The sequence below is a fragment of the Squalius cephalus genome, assembly GCF_949319135.1.
Source record: "Squalius cephalus genome assembly, chromosome: 5".
Classification (NCBI taxonomy): Eukaryota; Metazoa; Chordata; class Actinopteri; order Cypriniformes; family Leuciscidae; genus Squalius; species Squalius cephalus.
Window position 1 is genome coordinate 20,449,789 of NC_137126.1, and position 24,191 is coordinate 20,473,979.

The 24,191-nt window shown below is 37.0% G+C and overlaps 2 protein-coding genes across 8 annotated transcripts in view; both read left to right on the top strand.

Moving 5' to 3' along the window:
* Window positions 1–6,034, top strand: part of mctp1a (multiple C2 domains, transmembrane 1a) — a 302,675-nt gene extending 296,641 nt beyond the window's left edge. For all 5 annotated transcript variants that reach the window (XM_079870387.1, XM_079870388.1, XM_079870390.1 and 2 more), the window contains one exon: window positions 5,827–6,034. The gene's annotated coding sequence lies outside the window, so the exon portion shown is untranslated. The remainder of the gene's footprint in view (window positions 1–5,826) is intronic.
* The window catches only part of kiaa0825 (KIAA0825 ortholog), a 145,906-nt gene that overhangs the window by 46,611 nt on the left and 75,104 nt on the right, over window positions 1–24,191 (top strand). For 2 of the 3 annotated variants that reach the window (XM_079870385.1, XM_079870384.1), the window contains exons 11-19: window positions 689–871; window positions 1,084–1,209; window positions 6,567–6,706; window positions 12,856–13,035; window positions 14,396–14,614; window positions 14,904–15,312; window positions 18,428–18,584; window positions 19,296–19,445; window positions 20,717–20,811. In XM_079870385.1, the coding sequence (XP_079726511.1) occupies window positions 689–871; window positions 1,084–1,209; window positions 6,567–6,706; window positions 12,856–13,035; window positions 14,396–14,614; window positions 14,904–15,312; window positions 18,428–18,584; window positions 19,296–19,445; window positions 20,717–20,811 (1,659 nt within the window). Of the gene's footprint in view, window positions 1–688; window positions 872–1,083; window positions 1,210–6,566; window positions 6,707–12,855; window positions 13,036–14,395; window positions 14,615–14,903; window positions 15,313–18,427; window positions 18,585–19,295; window positions 19,446–20,716; window positions 20,812–22,786; window positions 22,925–24,191 lie in introns of those variants that run through there. The other variant, XM_079870386.1, reaches the window with a different exon arrangement.

The following is a 24,191-nucleotide window of genomic DNA, read 5'->3' on the forward strand; positions in this document are numbered from 1 at the left end:
AAACCAAAGTGGGTTACTCAACCTCTCTGGATGCTGAGAGACTGTACAGAAGTACATCATACACTCATTTAGCGGTTTGAACTGAGCAGAGCATGCATTTATTTGAGGTTACTTAATGATAAATATGTATCTGAAAGTAGGGATATATAGATAGATAGATAGATAGATAGATAGATAGATAGATAGATAGATAGATAGATAGATAGATAGATAGATAGATAGATAGATAGATAGATAGATAGATTTATGTATTTGTTCAGAGACAGTATAACAAATAAATGAGTCATTCATTGAAAAATGAATAAGAGAGAAATCCAAATGCTCAGTATTGCCTTTTTGGCTGTAGCATCACCTGTTTGTTTACTCTAGAATGTGCATGTGTTTTATTAGGCCCTGAAAAGTCTGATTTTGAGGGGATTTGAGATAAAGACACTCAATACTTCTATACTGAAGTTAAGGTTAAGGTGTAAGTTAGGGTTTGGGGTTAGTATTTGTTTCAGTGTTGACAATCAGCACTGTGATTGGCATGACCAATAAAATCTGACTATTAATATCATTGATTTTCAAATTAAATAATCAACAAGCAAGTATGACCATAGAGTGTAGCTCTATTAAATATCACACATTACACATAAAATACAATTTTTTGCTTGTAAATTTTGGTTATCTGTCTCATTGCCTCCTCCAGGGTTGATATTACAGCTCTTCTGCTGTGCGTGGAGCATCTGATGTGGAGTATGTGTGAGTCTGTGGAGGAGTTGCTAAGGCCAGATGCAGCCCGTGGATCTTGGATGTGGTCCATACACAGCCTGTGTAACCAGCTACTGACCGTACTGGTCATCCTTACATCACCTCTGGCGGAGCTGCACAGGTGACACAAGAGTCGGGATAAACTTGCTGGATTATTGAGAACTACAGGAGCAAGATTAGTCGTTTGATGAGAGTGTGTTTATTTATTTATTCGTTCTCTCTCTCTCTCTCTCTCTCTCTCTCTCTCTCTCTCTCTCTCTCTCTCTCTCTCTCTCTCTCTCTCTCTCTCTCTCTCTCTCTCTCTTGCTCTCTCTCGCTCCTCGCTCTCTCCAGGGTTTTTCAGGGAGGCTGTGGTGGAGGAGGCAGCAGAACTCCAAAATTTCCAGAGGGAGTGAACAGTCGTGACACAATGTGGCTGAGCGTAATGAACCCTACACTGTTCACTGAGGAGCTGCTGAGGTACTGACAGTATTGAGCAACAAACCAAAGTGTTCAGTCAGTGGTCAATGATTAACCCATTAATGGCATTTTCCTCCCCAGAGATGTCTTATAATTAGAATTACACTACCGTTGAAAAGTTTGCCGTCGATTAGTCTCTAATGCTCACCAAGGCTGCATTTATTTGATCATACGGTAAAAACAGTCATATTGTGAAACACAATTACAATTTAAAATAATGATGTATTAAAAAATATATATTTTAATATATTTTATTATAAAATATTTATTCCTGTGATGACAAAGCTGAATTTTTAGTATCATTACTCCAGACTTCAGTCACATGATCTTTCAGAAATCATTCTAATATGCTGATTTGGGGCTCAGGAAAGGTTATTATTATAATTATTGTGGAAAACAGTTGTGCTGCTTATATTTTTGTGGAAATCGAAAGTTCAAAATAACAGATTATTTTAAATATCAAGATAAATAAACAATGTAAAAGTCTTTACTGTCACTTTTGATAAATTGTATGCATCCTTGCTGATTAAAAGTATTTTACTGACACAAGTGTATTTTTCACATAATGATTATATAATGCGACTACTGAGGTGGACACGTCTTTAATAATAATAATAATAATAATAATAATTATTATTATTATAATAATATACTTATTACTAATACTTAGCTACTTATTTATATTTATAAGGAATTAAATGTGATTTCTGAGGTGGACACATATGTATGTAATAATAATAATAATAATAATAATATTCTACTTCTTCTGCTACTTATTTATATAAAATATAATGTCCAACAAGTGTTCCAATCCGATTACATAATTGTAATGTAATTAGGGCTGTCAAACGATTAATCGCGATTAATCGCATCCAAAGTAAAAGTTTGTGTTTACATAATATATGTGTGTGTATGGAGTATAATTATTTTCTATATATAAATACACACACATGCATATATATTTAAGAAAAATGTGTTATTTATATATAAAATATTTATATATAATATAAATTATATATAATATAAATATATATACACAGTATATACATGCAAATATTTCTTAAATATATACATGCATGTGTGTGTATTTATATATAGAAAATAATTATACACCGTACACACACATATATTATGTAAAAACAAACTTTTATTTTGGATGCGATTAATCGCGATTAATCGTTTGACAGCCCTAAATGTAATATTATTAAAATAAAATACTTGTAACACATTACCCCAAGATTCCATAGACACAATAAAAACATAACCAGATTGTGCTGTACCTCGGTTTCTGAGCCCATTTTTAAGTTTTATTACAAGAAAAACACACACAACGTGGTGAGTTGTTGCAGCTGACCCAAATAAGGCTAGTGTGGCCTTTCAGTTTTCGTTCATGTGTTAAATGCACACAAACACAGTCACTACATTACTGCAGTCACCAGGCCCCCAGACTCACGGCCCTTAATGCAGTCCAGATGCAGATGCCATAGTTAGTCATGCTGTTTATGTTGACATGCGCTGCGGGTCTTCAGCCTGGGTGTGAAAGGCTGAAACGGAGCCTGTAGGAGGACTGTGAATGTCAGCCACATCTCACATCACCCTCCTCAAGCCCCCCAGCACAGCTCCAGACTCCCACTCCAGTGTGATATCATCGCGTGTCCCGCATACACAAATCACCGGTCGTCAGCCCCACCGGCTCCGCTTCCATGAAGTCTAAGGGATTTAAATTAGTGCATTTTTATTGCCTGTTCCTTTTTTATTTATTTATTTAGCCTCGCTGTGTTCAAGACTCCCTGAGGGTCTCGCGGTGAGGGCCCCACCAGAGCCAAGAGGCCATACACCAAAATCAAACTCTTCTTCTCACTCAAACACTCCAACAAACTGACAGTTTGGATTATTAAATAAAAAAGTAATAAAGAAACTAGAAATATCAATAAATCAAGGAGCATTATGGGCAGGAAGGGATTTTTTTTTTAGTTACACGTGTGTAAGTTCGAGATACAGCGAAACCTGACCTCATGGTGTAGCTTACAGATTTATCAGGACCATTAAAGTAGGATATCGGGTGGATTACCGGGCCTTTGACATGACAAATCTGTTGCTTAACTAAAGCATAATGTTCTCCTGTTATGTTGCAGAGCTCACCCTTCACTTTAATACTTGTTCTGCAACCAAGGTCAGAGATAAATAATGATATTTAGTGGTTTGTGCTAAATTAAGCATGACTATTATTACCATTGAGATGTTTATTTATTTATTTTTATTTTATTGCATGGGGCACATTTATATGATACTTTTAGAATGACAATTAAAAGACTTGATACCAAAAATGTATATGAAATACATTTATTTTATGCTAAGTATACTACAAATACATTTACATATGGATGTACTTAATATAAATACCCTGCAATTGTACTGTTGGTATACTAAATTTGTATACTTGAAGTCGGCTAAATTGAATTTTGTGGTTAATGCACTTTAGTTATCCGTAAGTATGCTTAGGTGCAACTAAAGATATACTTAAGTATATTTGATTTTGCTAAAGTTGAACTATTGCAAGTACTATTAACTATGAAACTATTATACTTTAGGTACACTTTAAATACCTTGCATTTCTAGACTGATATTATACAGAGAGATCATACTATACTATACTCCTTTTTATTTTTAAGTGAACTATTCCTTTAATGGAAATAAATACTTTTTTCACTAGGGTACATATTGCTAAATAGCCATAACTTTTGCTAACTGTACTAACTATTGACTTTTTTGTTAGAATTGTTTACAAGCTGTTTCAATACAGATTATCAATGTTTGATTAAAGGTACTGTTGTTCGGCGAATTTTCACAGGCAAAATTACAATAGGAATCCACGCAATCAGCAAATAGGTGTTATGCGCAACAAACTTCTGTATTCTGTAAAACAAGTCGAATTTCTTCCAGTTCAGGCCTTTTGTATGTGCTTTGTTAAATATAGGACAGGAGTGAGATTGCAAACCTCCATATGCAGATTGATATCTAAAAGTTTTTCATTTTTGTTTTTCTCACTGCCATTTAGATATTTGAATCGAATAAAATGGCAACAATAAAAAGAACTAGCTAGGTTAGCTGATGACCTTAAAAGTCCATATATCGCTGTCAGTTCGTACTGCTGTTAACACTTTCTAAGACAAGCGGATGTGATGAGACCCGTTCTTCTGTTTGTTCATGTGACTTTTGTCATAAAGCCTTTTCACATACAGGTGAAGAATTTCCCCTTGCAGATTTTCAGTTGATCATGTGAATTGGCTGAGATGAGTGATGACTAATAGATAGACTTCTATGTGAGTCAGGCTTCATATATCACTACACTATTCACAATGGACAATGGACCTTTTTTTGCCCCAACTTGAACTAATATAACCACACCTCAACTTACCAGATGCAGGTTTTTGTTTTTCTATTTCTATTTTTATAGTATAGGTTTAGTATTTACAGTAGACATTTAGAGTCAACGTGAATATAATATATCCAGAAAACTAGATAGAATATTTTTTCTTAAAAAATATAAAAATTAAATTCATTCCCCCACTCAGTCTCCCTGTTTTCAACAGAGGTGTAAATAATGTATTGTATTAACAGTACTTTTTTTTATTTAGTGTGGCCCTAATGATGTGGTTTGGTCACCGGAAGAGAGCATAATAGCGCAGGGATGATGGAAACAGTAATTGTCCGTCGTTTGGGTAGACACTATATTACATTTTACACAGTTGAAAATGAGGCTGTGAGGGATAGAATTGCAGTTAATATAAATTATATAAAGGTCCTAATCACAATTCAAAAGAGTAGAGTTATTTTTTTTGTGAAAGATATTTCGTCAGCTAAATTGAATTAAACAGTACAACCCATTGAACACACTGTACTTGTATCTCTCATAGTCTTGTTTTAAATCCTGTCATAAATTAAACTTGACGCTACCCTGACTGAGGTTTTTATGGTTTTCCATATGTGAGGGCTGTTTAAACTGTCTTTAGACAGTGGTTGGGCAAAATGAATATCACATGACGTTCCTAACATTCTTTACCTTACCAATGCTTTCTATAGAACAACTGTAATGTGGCTTTAGACTTTATCTATCTCCAGTCTAATTATCTTTTTTAAGCATCACTGAAAAGGTGAATAAATGGATAATTGACATTCTAGTATTTTAATAGCATATTTGTTCCTCAACAGGACAGGGCAGAATAAATGGACCTGAGTACATTCTTTTAGTTTTGTTTGTACATTGTTATTTGGTTTACTTTAATACTGTCATGATTAGAAATATAAATTATATAATTATACATGTATCACATATTGGGTTTGTGGAATTAAAGGGATACTTCACCCAAAATTGAAAATTCTGTCATCATTCTGCAATCTCAGACTAAATCCAGAGGAACTTTGGCAACGTCTCCAAGATGCTTGAAGAAACCGACCTCCAAAGCTACAGTACTGTGAAGTTTTAGGCACTTGTGTAAAAATGCTGTAATGTGAGGATGCTTTCAAAAATAATGTCATAAACAGATTTGATCAATTAACTTTTAATGAAATCAAATCAATATTTCATGTGAACACCCTTCCACCTTTTTGTCCTAGGTACACTTACACATAGTTTTTCAGGTAGCTTTGCAGGTTGGTTTCTTTAAGCATCTTGGAGACGTTACTGCAGTTCTTCTGGATTTAATCTGTCTCAGTTTTTTCAGTTTCTTCATGTAATCTCGATGATGGTGAGATCAGATCTCCGTGTGGATCATACCGGCTGTTGTCAGACTCCTTGTGCATACACAAATCTCACTGGATTATTACAATTAATGCCAAAAGCAATGTTTGGAAATGTAAACTGATATTTCCTACTGACACACTATAGCAAAAGATATAAATAACTGTCTTAAAAAAAATACTTTTTTCAATATTTATAATAATAATAAATTTATATTTAATTATTTAACAGACACTTTTGTCCAAAGCAACTTACAAATCAGGGGGACAATAAAAGCAGTTAAACAAACAAAAGAGCAACAATATGTACGAGCAAGTCCCAGTTAGTCTAGCGCAGGCTTTGTTTTTTTATCAAAACATTTATTAAGCATCAAATTAGCATATTAGAATGATGTGAAAGTTTAAAATTACATTTCAAAATATATCACAATAGAAAACAGTTAAATGTAAGTTGTAATATTTCACAATATCACTGTATTTTTCAATCAAAGAAATGCAGCCTTGGTGAACATAAGGGACTTTTTTTCCAAAAACAAACAGCAACAATAAAAAAATCGTTCTAATCCAAACATTTGAACATTGACATGACCTTAATTGATGTATTTCTGTTGTTTAAGGGATTTTCCAGCATCTGAGGGATCCTCTTTATGTCTGTTTGAGCTACTGGTATCTGGACCCTGTTATAATCCAGCTCTACTTCTGCAGAATATCCTTCACAAGGACTGCTTGCTGCTACAGATCATCATCTCGTACTCATGTAAGACTCTTAATCCCATGACACACTTCTTGTTGAACTCTGCATGTACCCTTCCCAATGATGCTGTTTTTTTTTTTTAACTCTTTCTTTAATAAAGCATCCTGAAAGTTGGAAAAATATCAAAACATATAGTTTTGTTGGCTCGCATGCAACAAGAGCATACAAGGTGACGTTCTTTGAAGCCCATGGACGCTTTCATTGGTTTCCACAAATGAATTAAATACAGTTTATTGGTGGAAAAACTGATTAGCTGTAAGGACGGCCCAGTGACCTTGCTGCTCTTAATAGCCTGCACCTGTTTTTAATGGGTCTTTATTTCGCACGCATCTTCTTATTTTAAATAGGCTGTTGTGTGCACTTGTGAACTGACGATAACATCGTTCGAGTCGCCTAACACCTGCGCAGTGGAACCATGCCGAGTCCTTTCATTCTTGCAAAATAAGCCATAGAAATCGTTAATTGCTAGTCTAACATTTGAAATTACGCTCTGTTGAATTTGCTAACAAGTAAATGCTAGCTGAGGTCTTAAAAGGCTCGTCTCATTCAGCCACATTTGATACTACAGTAGTTTGCGAAGCAAGGCAGATCCACCTGGTTTTTAAACAATCTCATGCTCTTCTCAGCTTCATCAGATTTGTGTTTCGTCCTCAGGCACATCGGGAGATTCATCCGGATTGTTGTGAGAATGTTGTTTTACTCACTCATCATCGCACTCATCAACCTCCTCATCATTTCTGAATCAATAGAGCTCAGTTGTAAACACTCATGTGAGGGCAAAGTGAATGACCTTTAAAGATTTTCCTCTTTCTTCCTTCCACTCTGAAAAGTCTAACCTTTAAAGGCTGTTTTGTGCTTGCAGATTAATTCACATTATGGCGGAGCTCATTAATAACCGAGCTCGGCTGAGAGCACGTCTTCCTGCGTGCTCTGGTGTGGGAATCACGTCGTCGTAAATCAACACTGCCTGGCCGCGGCCTGGCTAATTAAGAAGAAACGCGGTGGCTTGGTTGTCTACCGTTTAGAGAAACCTCTTTAAAAAGTTCCTCGCTTGAGTCGCTGTCTCTCAGCACAGTTTGGGAGCGCTTAGCGCTAAGCTGTGCTCTAAATAGGAGCTTGTTTGTGGAATTCTTTAAGGGACTGATAGCGATGTCTTGTTCCAATTAAGGGCCTCCAGTGGAAACTCATCTGTGAGGCCCGGTAAATCAACAGGTGTGTTTGTTGGCAACACGTCAAGGTTGCAAAAGGTTTGTTAACGGAGGATAGAATTGGTTTGTGGAATCCCCTCCCCTGAGAAACACCAGCAGTTCATTTATCACGGTTCATCTGGCGGCTCATAAACGGATGATTGCGAAGAGGCAGCTCTTTAACCTGTCCAGCCCCTTGTGGCCATTCACATAAGTACACTAATTTTTTTTTTAAATCCCTTAGTCATTTTTGTATGCCTTTTTTCATTTAATGTCCTTTTTGGAAACTTGGAGGATTTGTGACATGACAGGCCTTAAATAGCATTTATTATTTATTTAAACAGAATTTTGCTAATTATTCTAGTTATTATGCATACAAGACTTTTGTAACCTCATTAATTATGTTCATATTAATGAGAATTCATGGAATAAGTGTACTTTTTGTTGAAAACTTTGAATGCAAAAAGCTATTTAAAAATATACATTACCTTATACATTAATATACATTTTAATCAAGAATCTTGTTGTTGCTAAAATAAACATTTGTGTTCCGTGAACGATTAATTATTGCATGTTATTTCAAAGAGACATAACTTTTTCTTTTCAGCTTACTCCTGTCTTCGCACCACCTGTCAGTTCCAGATGGATAAAATCAAGTCATTTTAAATCATTGAGTATATTTTAGTAAAATGTATTTTGAATGTGGTCATAAGAACGTGCAATACCAAAACATAATTGTGGCCAAAAGTATTGGCAGTGACATAAATGTTGTGTTTCGCAAAGTTTGCTGCTTGTTGATTCACATTGTTTCTAGATTATTGTGCAGAGTGATCAGATTCATTTTAAATAATTGCAAAAAGCTTCAATGGCCAAAAAAAAAAAAAAAACTTCACCAGCTAACATAATTTCACTAATCATATCATCAGGGCAGCAAAGAAGCCACTTGGCGACACTTCTTACTCAATCCCATAGAGAACCTGTGATTAATCATCAAAAGGCAAGTGGACAAGCAGAAGTCCACAAATTGTGATCATCTCTGAGCACTAATAAAGCAAGAATGGATCGCCATTATTCAGGATTTGGCAGAGAAGCTGATATCCAGCATGCCAGAATGAATTTCAGAGGTTATGAAGAAGGATCAACATTGTAAATATTGACTCTTTGCATATATTAAATGTCAATAAAAGCTTTTAAAACTTATTAAATGCTTATTTTCCAGTATAGCGTAAAAACGTGAAAAAATAATCTACAAATACTGAAGCAGCAAATTTTGCGGAACACAAAATCTGTCACTGCCAATAACTTTACAACTACACCACAGCTCTGATTTTAAACTTTTTTTTTAGTAGCGAATGGATAATTTCAGTGAATAGATAGAACAAAGCACCAAACAATCTCTCACAAAGTAAGTAAAATGGCATCTATAGCCTCCTGTTTTCCTTGCACATGTAGCAAAAGAAAGCAGAGTCGATTCCTATCAGTCCCTTACCAGCAGCAGAATTCAGGTTCCCTGTTAAGCAAAACAGTTTTAGCTAACCACACGCTCTACTACGACAGGTAATTTAGGCCTGTCATTTCAAAACAGTCCAACATTTGTCAAAAAAGTGCAAACAGCAGCCTGCTTTTTATCAAAGACACTCATTGAATGCTGCACTGCATTCAATCGCTTATTCAAACGCCTGTCATCGCTAGAGAGCGAGACTGACAGGGGCTGAACCAAATGCACAACCATCCTGCATCTCTACAACCCCACAGGCCTGACAACATTTGGACAAGGGCATTCAGTCACATCTTGGTGTTGTGGTCTCATCTTTCACGTGTTTGTCCAGACAGTCAATTGGCTTTTGCCTTAAAATGGACCTTTCGCACTGTATTGATTTACAAGACATTAATTTCCTGTGCTAAGCTCATATGTCTTGCAGTGTGTAAGCTCAAAGTTGTGTTTAGTTTAGACCTTTGTTTTAAAGAAATTTTAATTAGGACTATTGGCATATATTAGAGCTGCATGATTAATCGTTAAAAGATTGCGATCTCGATTTAAACACTCACTCGATTCCTAAATTACATTGATTCTCCTGTCTATTTAACCTTTGACAAAATCTTACCTGAGCATTCAAATCTGTTGGTGCTGCCGCTGACCCAGAGAGAGAAGTTATTATATATAGGTATGAAACGGCACAGTATCGTTATTCTGTGTTACAAATATTAAAGTAATCACAGAAGTAGCTACTGAGATAAAAGTTTATATTTTAATATAAACACTGATGTCTACGGTAGAGATCAAAATAGAGTAACTTGTATTGATTACATAGTTATGCCACTAGGTGGCGATAAGTGACTGTTAAAATTGTCACTGAATTATTCATTCAAGAGATTTGTTCAAAAACACTGATTAATCCAGTAATGAAACAAGCAAACTATTTATGAGTGAGTCATTGAATCATTCACTCAACCCGATTTTTAAAAAATAAATCGTTCATATTAAAGGTAGGGTAAGCAATTTCGGAGAGGCTAGAAATAGCAAGTTAGCTTTGAAAGTATAAGATCTTCCAAAACAAATGAACGCGCACAGCAGAGTCTGCAAAGCATTAGTAGAGATGGCATTAAATGACCTCTTGTCTCAAAGCACAGAACATTACAAGAATAATGAACGTATACAACTTACAGACCTCTTACTTGTACCACCTGACTGCTGCAGATTCAGTTTGGCATTGATAGCGTTGCCAGAGAAACGCAAAATCCCGGTTAGAACGTCACGGGTTGCCATCTCGTAATTGCGGTTATGATATAGTGTGAACGCAGCGTAAGCTTGTTGTTTTGGTTCAAGAGGAACTGTGAAAGGTGCCTGCTGTTTGTTTACACCTATCGATGGCATTGGCTGCATCCTAAACCATATACTCCGAGTAGGTACTTATTTTGAATAAGAAATTACTTCACAATCGCTAAAAAGTATGTTCTATATAGTATGAATGTGCTTAGAATGAATGTAATCTGGACCTAGTTGCCATGCTGTTATTATCACGTGACCTACCAGCGTCAGTTACGTCGCATCACTGCCATTCACAAATCCTCTCCCGTGGCCTCATGGGACAGAAAGTGTCCATTGTATGCACACTTCAGAATCTTACTGGAAGTAGTAGGTCGTCTGGGTACATATATTGACAGGCAGGTAGGACATCGTATCGAATACAATGATTGGACAATCATTTTTTGGTCCTGAGACTTTCACAGAAGATATATGTACATGTTTTAATATTTACACCACTTCTATTACTGATTGCTATCAGGATGTTTCAATCAGTATAACAAAAAAATGTATACAAAAATTGCCTACCTACTTTAATTAAACATTTTTAAACAGACTGCAGTAATTAATATTTTGTCAGAACCTCTTGTACTTTGTTTAGGTGTCTGTTCGGAATCATGGGAGAATCATGATTTTGAAGAAAAAAAAAAAGATTAGCAATTTATTCAGATTCGTGCAACTCTACTATATATAAACTACCATTCAAAAGTTTGGGGTCAGTAAGATTTAATTTTAGTTTTAAAGAATTTAATAATTTTATTCAGAAAGGATGCATTAAATTAATAATAAAAAAAAGTGACTGAAGACAAAAAATCTTTCAAATAGATGCTGTTCTTTTTGAACTTTATATTTATCAAAGAATCCAGATTTTTTTGAAATTATGGTTTACACCAAAAATATTAAGCAACCGTTTTCAACTGTGAGGATGATAATAACTTCAACAGCAAATCAGCATATTAGAGTGATTTCACTTAAGAGTAACGGCTTCTGAAAATTCAGCTTTGCCGTCACAGGAATAAATGACATTTTAGAATATATTAAAATAGTTATTATCTTAAAGGGTTAGTTCACCCAAAAATGAAAATTCTGTCAGTAATTACTCACCCTCATGTTGTTCCAACCCCGTAAGACCTTCGTTCATCTTCGGAACATAAATTAAGATATTTTTGATTAAATCTGAGTGCTGGATCACTTCTCCATAGGCTGCTAGGTGACCGAAACTTGCTGGCCCAGAAAAGTTATTAAAGAGATCGTTAATATAGTCCAAGTGACTACAGTGGCTCAATCTTAAGTATATCAAGCGACGAGAATACTTTTTGTGCGCAAAAACAAACAAAAATAACGACTTTATTCCATTATTCATTTCCTTCTCTCTGGGCCTCTAGTTGGTTCACGTAGTGTTTTTGCGTAGCGCGTCTGTGTTACACGTCACCACGTAGGCTCACAATTGGCCGAAGGTGATCATGTGTGTGATGCGTGTTGACGTGCAACACAGACGCGCTGCGCAAAAACACTACGAGGCCCAGAGAGAAGGAAATGAATAGTGGAATAAAGTCGTTATTTTTGTTTGTTTTTGCACACAAAAAGTATTCTCGTCGCTTGATAAACTTAAGATTGAGCCACTGTAGTCACTTGGACTATATTAACAATCTCTTAATAACTTTTCTGGGCCAGCAAGTTTCGGTCACCTAGCAGCCTATGGAGAAGTGATCCAGCACTCAGATTTAATCAAAAATATCTTAATTTGTGTTCCGAAGATGAACGAAGGTCTTACGCGGTTGGAACAACATGAGGGTAAGTAATTACTGACAAAATTTTCATTTTTGGGTGAACTAACCCTTTAATATTTCACAATTTTACTGTTTTCACTAAATTACCCTTCATAAGCATACAAGACTTCTTTTAATATCAGTGTAGAAGGTGCCTACCTCAAACTTTTGAAGGGTTGTGCATATGCTTTGTTTTCTTTATTTAAAAAAGAAAGAAAGGGAGAAAGAAAGGCATCACCTGACACAGCCAAAAATGGTCCTGTCAAATATCCTGAAAGTCTCTCCAACCAGCCCCAGGCCATTCTTATTGTTAAGCCATGCTATTTTTAGCATTGTGGTTATTTTTTATTTTTGACATAATTTAAAATAACCATTGAAATGTGCTTTCAGGTCTCTGTGTGGACAGAGGAACAGAGGTGTCCCCTGATACTCAGACAGCAGCTGCAGAATTTTTAGAAGCTGTTTTTGCCATCCTGTCCTCCCTAAACTACGTCCCCAGGGCTTTAAGTCGAGCGCTAGAGGGATACATGGACCGGAGACACCTTTGGGAGCACTTTTACAACTTAACAGGTGCAGAATTTGCCATGATTTGCCCTGCATTTGTTTAGACTTCAAAAAGACACAATTTTAGTCAGATGTGGCCATTTAGTTACAGTCCAGTTGGAAACCACTATCACTATGTGCCCCCACTGTGTCCTCTAATTGCCTGAATATCAGATCTGACCAGCTGGAAGCCCATCATCAAATCAAAGCCATAATTAAACCTTTAGCTGTCTCTTTGAATGCTTATTTATTTACATGTCTGCCTTCTCCTTTTTCCTCTCTGTAAAAGCCACAGCATGAACATTTTCTGTTGTGTTAATGGTTGCCGTATTGATTTTGCACACTGACATAGAAACTGCAATTATCACCAGACACCTTTTGATTCAGGGGGTTTAATCCAAGCTGGAGTGCTCATGTTTTTTTTTCTGTTTTATTACATGTTAGTGGTAATTATAGTTGCACAAATTAGACAAATGACAGAGGAGGGAGCAGGAGAGTGTGTGTTGTATGCAGTTGTACTGATGTAAGGTGTTGTGTTTTAGGCTTAATTGACCATGTCCATTCCTACTTAAAGATAATCTTATGAAGCTTGCTTAGCACCTTGATTGTGCCATTTACAAGAGCTGTTTGGGCTGGTCAGGAAAATGACAGTATTACAATTATTTAGTTGTTTCTTCTACCCTCTACTTTTTGGCACTGTGGAAGAAATTTGAAAACAGAACTCTGAAATTGAACTAACTTTTAAAATGTATTATTTTATTTAATTGTTTACTAAAAGCAAGAATTCTGACATTTTGCATGTCCTTGTTTCTCTAGAAAATGTCCATAGCATAATGTCAACAAAATGAGGCAACAAATCAAATTATTGTTAAACAGCGGTTTATTTTAATTTGGCTATGTTATGAATGAATAATTGAACAAATGAATGAATCAATAAATGAATGTCTGTGAATGTATTCATATCTGTCTGGGACAAGAGTAAAACAATACAATCTATACATAAAGGTATTTTAAATAGTTCAAATGTATACATAATAATAATAATAATAATAATAATAATAATAATAATATAACACAAAGAAAATAGATTATTACAAAAAGAATAATATAACAAAAAAGAGATTATGACAGAATAATAATAAAACAAAAGGAAACAACTGGAATCTATTAGCTTTAATAAAGAGTGCCCATAAATGAAGAAACACCAATATCCTCAATACATTATGTCCCTCTTCTTCTCTGAGGTAGTGTCCTGTGACCAAATATAATATAATGATAAAACAATATTTTTACACAGTGTCACTGTCTAATGAATTTACAAAATAATTTTGGATGTAATTATTAAGTCTCAATAACCTTTAATTAATAATTATTCTCTTTCTTCCAGACTCCAGTAAAGATGAGCCAGCCTTATTTAAATACATCAGGTCTGTTGTTTGTAAATCCACTACCAAAATCCTGAGCCACCTGGTCAGCATGATGCAGGAAAACAAAGACCAGTCTGGACCCCTGGTTCGACAACACCTACCCGAAAATGTCCTGAGCAAAATCCCAAAAGAGTGGAACTACATTCCACAAGATCCCAAGCTGAATGAAACCAACAAGAGTATGTAAAGCTTTCTCCATCCATCCATCCATCCATCCATCCATCCATCCATCCATCCATCCATCCATCCATCCATCCATCCATCCATCCATCCATCCATCCATCCATCCATCCATCCATCCATCCATCCATCCATCCATCCATCCATCCATCCATCCATCCACATTTGTAACTTATTAGTTGTTGTTTTTTAACCACTGAACATATCTGTTGTAAATGGTTCAGCCTTATTTAAGAAGAAAAAGAAATCAAACCAACTCTTTCTTCATTCTTTCTTTCTTCCAATCAGGCAGCATGACTCTATCTATCCAAGCCCTCTCTTTTATTTTCACCCACCTTCCGTCAACCATAGCCTCCCTTCCACTGCCTGTGCGCTTCCTGTTCACCATGGCTGAGAAGAGGCTTTCCCAGCATGCCAGACAGCTGAGGTCTACCGGCCTGCTCCTCTGGGTCTTATTGGTCTGCCTCTGTCAGGATCTAGAAAACGGGGACACCCTGGAGCTTCTGTCTGGCCTGCCCCTGGAGAGATGGGCCAAGGATAGGCTGAGTCTGCTATCAGAATGTCTGCAGGTCAGCCTGGGCCAGCAGAAGGGCGTTCCCAAACCTCTGGTCCATAAGGTGCTCCAGTGCCTGGAAGAGAAGAAGCCCAAATGGACCTCCATGCAGCTGCAGAAGGCACGAAAACTTTGCTGCGAGAGGTGAGATTTTTTTTTAATGAGCCCGATGGAATATACTGCCAATTAAAACCAAGATTTTAAGCCCATAAGAGCAAATTCATAATTAAGCTTATTCATCATATGAAAGATGATTTCCGGCTTTTAGCATTTGAATGTGTTTAACCAGTTATCTAATCTAACATTATCTTCAATGTCTAGCTGCTGCTGCCGTTTGATATTTTGATGTCATTTTAAATACTTCAGTCTCGCCCATCATTCATTTTTTTAGAAATTAACTTCACCCTTCATCCTTTGGCAAAATAATTATGTATTGTTTTCTGTGTTTTCTTTTCCTAGCCTGTAGCTCTTCGTTTCAAGCTTTTTGATATGTGTACTTCAAAATGGGTTTGATGTCACCCACAGGATTTGTGTGCAGAAATCTGACTTGAACCACTGAAGAAAGTGTTGCAATCCTTGAATCATGTACTTTAAATCATCTTAGTTGTGTCCCAATATACTACCATATACTGTGTGCACTATGCACTTATACACTCTGCACTTACTGTATACACTACACGGTTGAGTACGTGAGTACATAGTGCATAAGTACATAGTGTATGAACTTTATAAAGTTATTTTGTCATTTAACATTGGAGTCTGATAGCCTCTCCCTCCGCTGCGTAATTAAATCTTCAACAGTTGAGTGCATGAAGTGTCAAAAATTACACACTTCTTTTTTTTCTTTGCTTTTCTTTTTTTTCCCCTGGTTAATTAAGTGCACCACCCGGGTATTTAATGTGCACTTTCTCTATTTGGAATTTTCAGTGTGAACGCACTACTCACGCTATTTATACTGCATTATAACGGCATAGAATAGTGCGTAAGGACGCAAATTGGGACGGACGACATTTTGCATTTGTGAATTATTGAGCCCTAATGATAAAGATGGGCATGTACTTTAAATCATCATCTTATGGCAGATAATGTGTACCTTAAATCAGGGGTTTCAAACTTTTTAATGCCACATACCCCAAAATATGCTATACCCTTCTGAGGGACTTCTAAATTATAAAGGCAGCTACACTTTTCATGTAGAAACCTGTGACACTGAAAAATATATATTTAGGTTCTTATTTTTTCTTTCTTTCTTTCACTGTTTTTATCTGAGACCCGAGTTCTCCAGACCCGAGTTTGAAAACCCCTGCCTTAAATAATGATCCTGTACTAATAATTTCTTTAAACTATTGATTTTTGAGCACTTTTGAAAAGTGGCCAATTCTTCATGCTATTTTTCACAGTTGGCAAAAAAAAGAAAGAAAAGTTTTACCGTATATTCCAAGTCAGGTCCAGAACAAAAACTCAGAGTTAATTAGCCTTATTGAAAATGATTTAGCGTCATAACCGAGCTAAAAAATATATATATATATATATCAAAGTTTGAGTGTTCCGAGAAACGCTGATCCCAATGACAGGAAAAACAAAACAAAAAAATAGAGTGAGGAGGGCAAAAAAAAAAAAAAAGGGCGATAGCAAAAAGGAAGAGTGATTATGTATCGCCTGTCTTAGACAGTCAGTGGAACCATTACTATTCATTAAAATAACCTTCACTTTCAGGCACTGCCTCCGGTGTAAACAATCAGCGTACAGTGTGTCGGCGGAAAGCGGGTTTTCTGAAAAACACCCACACCCCAGCTTGTCAACACACACACACAAACGCATACACACACACACACACACCTCCCTCATCTCTTGTCTTTGCAAAGTAATTTGTAGAGGAGAAGATGATTGTTCTCCATCACGGTGACCCTGGCAGGCTTTGACGGCATGCATGCACAGATGAAGATGAATGCAGTGGATTCCGTGGGCGGAGGGGGTGTTCTGCTTCTTTCGGGGCACATTGGTCCTAATGACGTGATTGATAGCTTGTCCCGGATCCGACGGGCCTCTCATTAATCAAGCCGCTGACTGGATCCAATCATTTGCTTCACCTGCACACTGATGGACAGGGAAGGATACAGGCACAGGTGCTGACACCCCGTTCACCGGCTGGGCTGCCCACGGCCTCGCCGCTTTTCTCGGTGTCATTGAAGCTAAAGGCCTGCCTGACAGGCGACACTTTCCTTGTCACTTTGTGATTGAAAAATAAAAAAAGGAAGGAAGAAGGAATGAGGGGAAACAATGACAGGGGGTGTATCGGATGGGAAGTGTGGCGAGGGTGATGAGGCATGTTGGATAGAGAGGAAGGGCACGAGAATGGGTGCGTTGAGGGGACCTTGAGGTTACAGCAAGCAGCACTGTGTCTCTGACTCTTGAGCTATTCTTCCTGATGCTCTCTTTTCTACATTTTTTTTTATCTCTTCATTTTCGTCAAAAGGAGGAACTTCAACTGGCAACATGCAGCTCTTGGCTTTTTGCACTAAGCATGTGCAAATCTTTGTGTGTGGAACACAACAATGCCCACTCTAACGAATATTGGCAACAGCTACTCTTATTTGGATATTTGATCCCATCACAAAAATATCACAAAAGCTACAGTTAATGTTATTTGATTGTTTTGAATAAAATACATTTTTTTTGGCTAAAGACTTATTGTGAAGAAATAAAATCAATCAATTTATTTATTCATTGTAATTTTGCACACTTCTGTTGCTAGCAGTCTGCATAAAATATGAAGGTATCTATACATTTTGTAAAATATTTCTCCAGAGTTTTAGATGTATGAACCTTACCATAAAAGTATGTTTGTGTATAGAGTAAAATAACTGATTTATCTCTTTCCAATTTGAACATTTTAATGTTAATTGAAAATTTGTACTTGTAGCCCAAACAGTAAGGAGTGTGGGTGCAATGTGCAATGGCAAGGTCATGGATTCGATTCTCAGGGCAAGCAAGAACTGATCAAATGATAAAATGTTCTTTGAATGTAATGTAATGTTGCTTGGATAAAAGCCTCTGCCAAAATGACTAAATGTAGTATTAATATTTACACTATTTAACTATAATAATTCAAATCTCCCTTAGAAAATGAACTGGAATCTTGTGGTTACCATGTAAAACTGTCTTTAGAAGGGTTTAAATTGAGTAATATAATAACCATTTTCCATTTATTTCATGTTATTCCCCCCCTCCCTCTCTTCTTTATGTGTTCCTCCATCAGTGTGTTGGAGCGTGTGGAGAGCGGCCCGGCGCAGGATAGAGGTGGGCCCGCGGAACTGACTGAGCATAAAATAAGGCAGTTGCTGCTGGAGCTGTGCCATAGAGCAGGTGGCAGCCAGCACCTCCGGCAAATCCATCACAGCATCCAGCTCAATGAGGTAGCGAATTGCTGTTTTTCACCAAGCAATTAGGTGGCTGTTAGCCTGAGGCAGACAGTGTGACCTGAAGCTGAGGGGAACGCCTGTGCAGAGACACAACTGCATCCAGATGTTGCTGCGGGCCCTCTCGTAACAGCCTTGACCTGATTGAAAAAAATCGATTGGAGAATAACAACTTAAACAACAGAAATAACAGAAATTAAAGGAAAAGATTCATGAATTAGTCAAAGTCTTTCTCTACACTTAAACTACAGTTCTATACCCAATGCCCCTTTGCTCTACTTAACAATAAGAACACATCTTGGGAAATTAGTACAACTCTCACTTAAGTCTAATCTTGAGGACAATTCTTTGTGTCACATCTATACATATCTGTGTCCTCTTTTTTTGTCCGTTTTCAAATCCTATTCCTAGATAGACTGATTAATTTCTACCATTGTCGGCCAATTACTTGGGGAATAGAGAGAAAAGGAAATGTCCATTATGTCCAAAATTGGGTATGTAATAATTGTTGAAATGTACTAATTTGTCCGATGATGTGTTTAAGAATTCTGTAGAGACTCACTGTTAATTTGACCACATTAATAGTGATTAGTTTTGCTTAGTGCCATCTAATAATAAGATGTGTCCAGGTTCCTGTTCGTTTCTCTAGTCCGGACTGAAGTGCATTGATGATGAGCCTTTATGTTGTGTCTTCCTTTTATTTTGTAGGATTTACTGAGGTCCGTCCTATCACCTCATTCGAAGAGAGATGCACTTCTGGACTCCCCTTTGGGACCTGTCGTGTTCTCCTCTGAAGCGAGCGACTGTACATCCCAGTTTAACCCCTTCACCGAGTGCAATTCTAACAAGTTAGATCAGGTTGGTTCTTTGTTATTATTCATGTTAAGTCGCTCAGCCTTCAACTCGAGGTGCTTGCGGACACTTGTTGTTTCCATAACTATTTACAGCAGTTCATTAATGGCGTGAACTACTTCTCTTCTTCTACTCTTTCACTCTTTCGAGCGAGTGTAACTTTCCGTCAAGGCCACCAGGCAAGGTGAATATAAGAGAGAGACTGAGAGACTTTAAACTGCTTCTCTAGAATGAACTCGACAATTCTCCATAGGTCGCTCTGTCCCTAAGCTATATTTTAGTGTGAAGGGAAGACACAAAGCAAAACATTAAAAAAGGTTAACCAAAAGAGCAAAGAATTTTTTGAAAACACTTGAAAGGTGAACTCTTCAAGTGTGATGTGGCTTTGAACAAGGGGTGGGGAAAAAAGCATCCCTTGCGTGTTGAAGACGGTGTAGGTTGAAGGTTTAATTACAAGAGCCATGGTCCTCTTTCGGCTTTCTCTTAAAGGTAGGATAAAGTTTTCTCTGCTCATGTCATGCGACTTTTTGTAACGTCTTTGAAGCCGGAAAGTCTTGCAACCTTCTTTTTTGAGGGGAACTTTTTCCTTTCATTATCTTATTTGGCTCTGAGTTTTAAGTCGGTTAAAATGCGAGTTCTTTTCCTTTCGTTCAGCACTAGCTGCGGCGCTCTTAATCCCTTTTGTTTTCTCCTTATCGCTCGCGCTCGCATTGCTTTGCATAAAACACCTTATTAAGGGGATGATTAAAAAGCCTCCTCGCCTTCAGGTGGCTGCGCTGTTTGTCAAATCAAATGGAGGCAGAAAAAACAAATGCCGATCCATCAATCAGCCGGTCGGAGAATAGGAGGGGCTGGCACGCTCCTGTCCTTTTGTCAATAAAAAAAAAACTCGGCTTCAAGTTAAGAGTGACGTTCTGGCTATCAAAGCAATCGGATTTCATTTGGCTTCCTAACAAAGGGACGGTCCACTTTGGGTGAGGGAAACCTTGGGCTGCTTGCCACGAACAACGGCGAGAAGAATAACGACTCCTCTTGCAAAATTGATTTATCTTTTTATAAATGATGGTACATCCCTCCCCAAATGGATTTATAAATTAATTGCTGTCTTATTGGAATAAAAACCTTCTTGTGCAGACATGATAGATAGATCGTGTTGGGGCGGCCTTGTTCGGGACCCCCCTCCTCTTTGGTTAGTCCAGCCCAGCTGGAGCAGTAATTTACTGATCATATTAACTCTGATTAATAACGAACAATACTCGCTGCTCATTTATCAACAGGCTGCTATGGGTGAGAGGGAGTGGGATTGGGCCCAACTGCTGCCAGCCTATCAGAGCACGAGTCAGGTGACCTTCACGACGCTGCTCGCTAACAGGTAATGGCTGCTGCTCTCGCTTGCGCACAGTCGCCCCCTCCTTTCGCTTACACACTGTTGAAGTGCTGCCTGTCATGTCCCACCGTGTACTGCCGTAATGAATGTGAATATTGTGTGGAGAGGATAGAGGGATCCTGCGACCGTTTGAATGTGCGCACTTGTCTGAGTGTGTCAGCTTCTAAAAGCATTATGGTTGGTCTACGTATTGCTCATCTGACCTATGTTTTTTACGTATAGATGCTCTCGTCTCTCTTACGTATAGAGTTCTCGGTTTCTTTCAAGATTTTCATTTCCAGCATGCAGCCCTCAAAGTTTAGTAAAGAAAGTGCTTTTCCATTGAGAGCTTGCTAAAGAGAAAAGTATATCTGAGCTCACTGTGTGGAGAAAATGAAGCGTCTGCATTTTATAGAAATCACAATCTGACGTGTCAGACTGTGTCAGAAGATCATTTTGAGGTTACTGAGGGACCGGGTTCGGGTGTGGTTGAGCTTTAGTTTAAGGGGCTTTTTACATGACACCGTTTTCAACTAAAAACGGTCAACTTTTTATGCGTTTTGGCCGTTTATTTACGCGACAACGGCATTTTGTGTGCCTGAAAACACAAACTTTTGAAAACTGGCTTCAAAGTGCAAGTTTTTGAAAACGGTCTCCGTGTAAACAACAAAAAACGCGAATCTGTGAAACTGATGATCTATAGTGTTTCTTCGCCATCTAATGGCCTGGCGGCAGAATAAACGGTTTTTAGTCGTTTTCGCGGATCCGTGTGAATCGGGATCAGTTTGACAATGGTGTTGTCTTTACGCGGAAAACTCAAAGGAAAAACTTCTCCGTTTTAAGCATATCGTTGATATGTAACAACCCCTAAATGTGATACAAGTATGCCGGTTTAAAGGGATATTTCAAACCAGAGCCAGAGTTTGATCCATTTGCTCCAAATGATCAGTGAGTTTAGTGTTAGTTTGACAGCTTGACAAAAGAAACTACTGTAAAGTAAAACTTTTGAGATTTTTAGCGCAATTTTCCACCGGACAAAATTGCGATTGTTAACTCATGATTTCTGTTCTGTCTGTGCGCACCAATCTTGCACTTCTATCTACTCCTCAACCAGACCACCTAGAGACTTCGGGTTTTCGGCATTATGTTAAGGAAGGTCTAATCTCAGGAACGCACAAAAAAAAAAACAGGAAAAGATTTACTATCTCTTAGTGTTGTGATCCCATGAGGTCAGAAAATTGCGCTAAAACACTCACTGAGTTTTTATTACTTGTTTTTCAACAGCTCAAATATCAAATCTTAAACAATAATTTTAGTCTGTTCTTTTTTTAGGAAAGCGTGGAAGAGTGTATATTTATTTTAGGCCCTATTTCTGGTCAATATTTCTTTAAAGATTTTCACTGTTTTAATCACGTTTATGTTTTTTTACTTAAATGGTTCTGACAAGTTCTGATGGTATGCCAAGTTTAGGTTACACTCTATTTTAAGGTGTCCATGTTACAGTGTAATTATACATTTAAGTACTGAGTAATATTATTTAACAACATGTACTTACTGTAGGATTAGGAATAGGGCTTGTTTTAGTTACATGTAAATATGCATGATTTACTGTTATTACTATAAGAAGTACATGCAAGTTGTAACAAGGACAATGTGAAATCAAGTGTTACCCAAGTTTATTTTTTTGAATTTTTTTGAATTGGATAAGTATTTTTTGTGTGTGGTTGTGAATGAGGTTGTAAAAACTACATAAGCATAATTACTGCATAAAGTTATACTAATTATTAAAACATTTAATACTTTTTTTGAAAAGTTAAAATAGGTTAAGTTAAATTAATGTTGTGTTGTGTGAACAGGGTGTTGTTTGACAAATTTTGTCTTAAATAGTATATACTTACTTAATGTCCATCATATCTTTTAAATGAATTAAAGAAAATTGGCACTTGAATTGGATAAAATTAAGATTTTTTTTTTTTGATAGGGAATTGTGTCAAATCTGGGAATCAGTGCCAACGCCCTACCACACAATAGTTTCCACTTGGTAGTGCAGCAGGTCAGTGGAACAAGAACCTATTTCTGCGTACCTGGCAAATCACCTGCCCAGTCCAACATGGAGAGCGTCCAGATGTTAGTGTTTCCTTCACAGTGGGGTGTAACCTCTGAGAGCATCTTTCTCTGTTCAGTATCTCAATGATGGAGCACCTGCCCTCATGGCCGAGCAGAAGTTCAGAAGAGGGATGAAAGAAAGTAAGGTGAAGGACAGAAGGTCCTTAAGAGGAAGAAGCTTTGAGGGTTAGAGATTCATTCTGTATAGTTTTGTTTGTGAAATCAGGGTCCATAAACCATTAACTTCATTATCAGTCATTGAGTTCCGGTTGTGGTCACCTAATCTCGTGTTTCTAAGCCCAATTGACATGGGTAAGGTTTTGAGAAATTGCTTCATATAAAAACAATAGAAGTCTTTAAATTCGGGAAGTAGCGATAGTCTTTTCTTCCCTATTGTGACATATATCCAAGTGAAAAAAAGTAGGAAACTCGTCATCAGAGAAGAGAAGAGATGTTGCTGAAAGACGGAGGGGAAGTTAATTTGAGTAAAGATTATGAGGATAATATGAGGGAAATAATAATATCAGTGATGATGTGCAAGGATAAATCATTTGTAATACTGCAATATTCCAAAAAAAAAAAAAAAAGATAATTGTTACTTTTGAATTCATGTCACTTTATTGTCCTCATTCAGATAGCTGTGTGTGTGTGCTTGTGTGCATGCACCCTTTAAAAAAAGATAGCTACTTTCATTCACCATTGTAGTGCATGACACTTGTTGGATTGTCCATGAATGACCATGAATGAGTAAATTTAATGAGAAACCTGGTCAGAGATAGAGAGATAAATAAATGATGAAAAAAAAATAGAATGAGGCAGAGAAAATAATTGTAACACAAGGTCTAATGCATGGAGAAAAAGCAGTAATAGGTCATGGAGGAAATGTTAGACACTAGAGACCCTCTCTGGAGACTGAGAATGTATGTAGGTCTTCTATATGCAGAAACTATGTGATCTTGCTGTCTATTGAATAGGGTGTTCTTCTGAACATATTAATCTCTCTAACTTCTCTTTTTTCAGTAATGTTTTAATGATGTCAGATTATGAGAGGATTTAAAAAAAAAAAAAAAAAAGAATACCATTCTATTGAACTTTCAGTTCATCAGAATATACTGTCAAAAATGTATCACAGTTTCCACAAAATTATTAAGCTGCACAACTGTTTTCAACATAATAATAAATGTTTCTTGGGCAGCAAATCAGAATGATTTCTGAAGGATCGTGTGACACTGAAGACTGGAGAAAATTCAGCAATACAGCGTTTTAAAATTATTATTATT